General features: G+C 45.4%; 1 protein-coding gene across 1 annotated transcript in view; it reads left to right on the top strand.

The window, feature by feature from the left end:
• Positions 1 to 654: 654 nt before the first annotated feature.
• Positions 655 to 3,096, top strand: part of LOC119593023 (extracellular signal-regulated kinase 2-like) — an 86,647-nt gene continuing 84,205 nt past the window's right edge. The window contains exon 1 of the mRNA XM_037941918.1: positions 655 to 836. Coding sequence (XP_037797846.1) covers positions 753 to 836 — 84 coding nt within the window. The 5' untranslated portion in view covers positions 655 to 752. The remainder of the gene's footprint in view (positions 837 to 3,096) is intronic.

The raw sequence follows: 3,096 nt of genomic DNA, 5'->3' as shown, positions 1-3,096 counted from the left end.
AAAATTTTTAAACATTCACATATTTTTTGGTATAAAACATTTATAAACTAAAAAACACGTGTTATTTTATTTTTGGGTCTCAGCAGGAAAAACCCACTGAATTTAGAAATTTTGTAATATTAAAATCTAAATTTTTTAAAAATTTCGCATGTAAAACCCACTTTCCATAATTTTTTTGGTGGAAAATTTTTAGGTGAGTGAAGTAAAAAAAAGCCAAGTCGAATGATCGTACACGAATTAGAGAAATAATGTTTTACAAATTGTGTTATGCAATTTAAAGTATAACAAGAATATTTAGATGAAGCATCATCTACCGCTTGGGAAAATGGGATGTCCATTAACACCAGGTATACAGCCACACGGTGTTGAGCCTCGACAGTTCACACGATCAGCTGTTTACATACGCGTTGCCATGACAACCCGGGAATCGTCCTGACATATGTTGTGTTCATCCGCCCACGTGCATTCCTTCCATGTGATTCTGTAACGAATCAACATGACGGAGAAAGGTATAACCAATTTCTAAAAGTAGATAACAAAGTACGTTATAGTTTCTAAATAGATGTAAGAGAACGGCGTTTGACGGCTATTGCGAACTACTTTCTCGGCGGAGGGAAGATGCCGGGGCTCCGGGTTCGCTGTCCTCGGGTCAGCTGTGTGAGGCAAACAATGGTGGAGGAAGGACGTGAAATGTCAGATCTCCGGGAGTGAATTGAACGTGGCGTTGGAATCTCCCAATCATTCCGATCAAAATGAGTGATAAAGGAGAAGGTATTACAGAAATTGACAGTCACATAAGCAAGAAATATGAAATCCGACGTCGTATCGGCAAAGGGGTGAGTACTAAAATCTGAAGAAAATTGAAAAATGTCTTTGTTTATCCCGAGGCAGCCGTTCCTCTGTCAGCATGACGTGAAGGCCAGAAAGTATACACCGCTGTCAAGATCGGAGATATATTTGATATGGTGTAGGAAACCTACTGTTCTGAAGTCGTCTATTGCGCCTAAAACTCACTTTAAAACATTAGTGTGAAGTCCTTAACTTTTGAAGGGTACGCGAGGTCATTTGGGTGTAAAGGTGCATTGCAAATGGGACTGAAAAACCTGTTTTGATCGTAGCTTTGTGTAGCGAGATATATGTGGGAAAGAATATCCGAGGTAGACCTGTGTCAGTGTGAGTGCATGTGGTCGTAAATTACGTGCTGTCTGAACTGGCCGTGACGGACCTAGCAGCGGCAACATGCCATGACAACTGTTGCCGAGATGATCGCCCTTATCGTGTTGATGCTTCGGGAATTTGGTCTATTAAGGGAAGAAGCTCGGGTGTTTGTGACGGATGTGTCATTTTCACCTGTTGCTAGTCGTTGTAGTGACTGCCGCATTTGTTTGCCTGTTTCAGGTGGTGCCTCATGTGCGAACAAGTCATGGAATTAGTAATCGAGTGATTTCGGAGTTTACCAGCAAACAAGTTAGGGGATGATTGCAAGCAGTTAATAAAATTTCCCCTTGAAATTACAAACTTTTTACTGTTTTACTGTTTTAATGTTTTTTTTTTTCACGCGGGTTATAAACCACTATTATCTCCGTCGACATCAGCCAGTGGTCGGGATGTGGGGGTCGCTCCTCCTTGTTTGTGTGGTCTCGCCTCGGGTGAGGGAGTGGGGGCGGCTGCTCACCTCTTCTCGGTACGAAAGGTAATCAAGGGTAAGAGTGTGAGACGTCCAGTGCTGTTTTTAAATGTCAAAAGTTATATTACCATGTAGGTGATTGTCAGCTGATCGTTCGTGGAGATTTTTTAATGGTCCAGTTCGCTCTTAAAGTGTAAATTCTGGAATAAGTGCAGATACATACATGAGGCATGTCCGCATTTTTCGTATTTTACTTTAAATATAAATGATGCCTAAAAGTGAGGCATGCCCGCATCTTTTGTATTTTACATAAAAAAAATAAAAGTGTCAGGTAAATACAAATAGTGTCCCGGGTCACGGTCAGGTCAATGAGAAAAAAGCTGGCATTCGAAACTGCCATCGAACTGCATACGTAGGGTATGTCGTGTAGGACGGAGAGGGTGGTTGAGGTGGTCACCAGGCGTTTACTATTTCCGTCTTCTGCGCAGGACTAAGTGCACCGGTGTCCTAAATGATCTGCATTTTATTTCCATATTTTTTAGGTAGTTTCGAAAATGTAATCGTGCTATTCAGCGCATTGTTTCCTTTACTCACGTCCTTCAGGCTACATTTCCCGATGTTTTGTGTAGAATTGTTTCCTTAGTTTTTGATGGTTTGCAGAGGGCGTTGCGAGGAAAGCATCGCCTCGAACTAATTCCCCGCACTTAATGAGCGCAGACAGCGGGGGCCGCGTGCATAATGAATGAAGCTGTCGCTGACGCAGTGCGTGCTAACAGGATATACCTTAAGTTGGGCATTGATTTTATTTTATGGTGGTATTGCCTCCCGAGACAGCCGAGTCCGCTTCGACGCTTTGTTGGCGACGTGGCTGAGCGCCAGGCCATATGTCCGTCTCGCGACCGCCCGTCACTTCATTCGCCCCAAATTGATGGGACAGAGAGTTGATCTGGGTGGGCGGGGCGCGCTGCCCGTCACGGTCACCTCACGGAGGGACGCCGAGCTCCCGATGACCCTGAGATTCGCTCTAATGGGAATCGAAGGGGTAGAGTTATCCTTTTTAGGTCAACAATCGGCCATCATTCGTTGTTATTGTACGAGTTCTGTATAAATTGGTTAATGTCGTTATTACGGTGCCCTGTCTTACTGAAGTAACCATGAACACCCTTACACATACAGATGCTAATACACACACACACTCGTTTTTTTCGTATTCTGACCCCCCCCCCTCTCCCCGCTTGAGTGTGTGCAGACACAGATGCAGGAGCACCGGCCCCGCCTCCCCCGGCGCGAGGAGGCGACGCTGGCTGGCCGCGATGTGAGGCGATTACCTGGCCGTCTCAGATGCACCTCAGATACCCTTCTCGCTGCTCCCGCCACCAGACTGCCCCGGGGGACAGGGTGTGGAAAGGGCAGCCACAGGGGGTGAGATGGGGATGCTGGGGGATTAAGGAGAGAAGAGGCTGGGGCTC

This window comes from Penaeus monodon, chromosome 31 (genome assembly GCF_015228065.2).
Source record: "Penaeus monodon isolate SGIC_2016 chromosome 31, NSTDA_Pmon_1, whole genome shotgun sequence".
NCBI lineage: Eukaryota > Metazoa > Arthropoda > Malacostraca > Decapoda > Penaeidae > Penaeus > Penaeus monodon.
The sequence above is the reverse complement of the archived record's forward strand: the minus strand, read 5'-3'. Positions and strand labels throughout refer to the sequence as shown.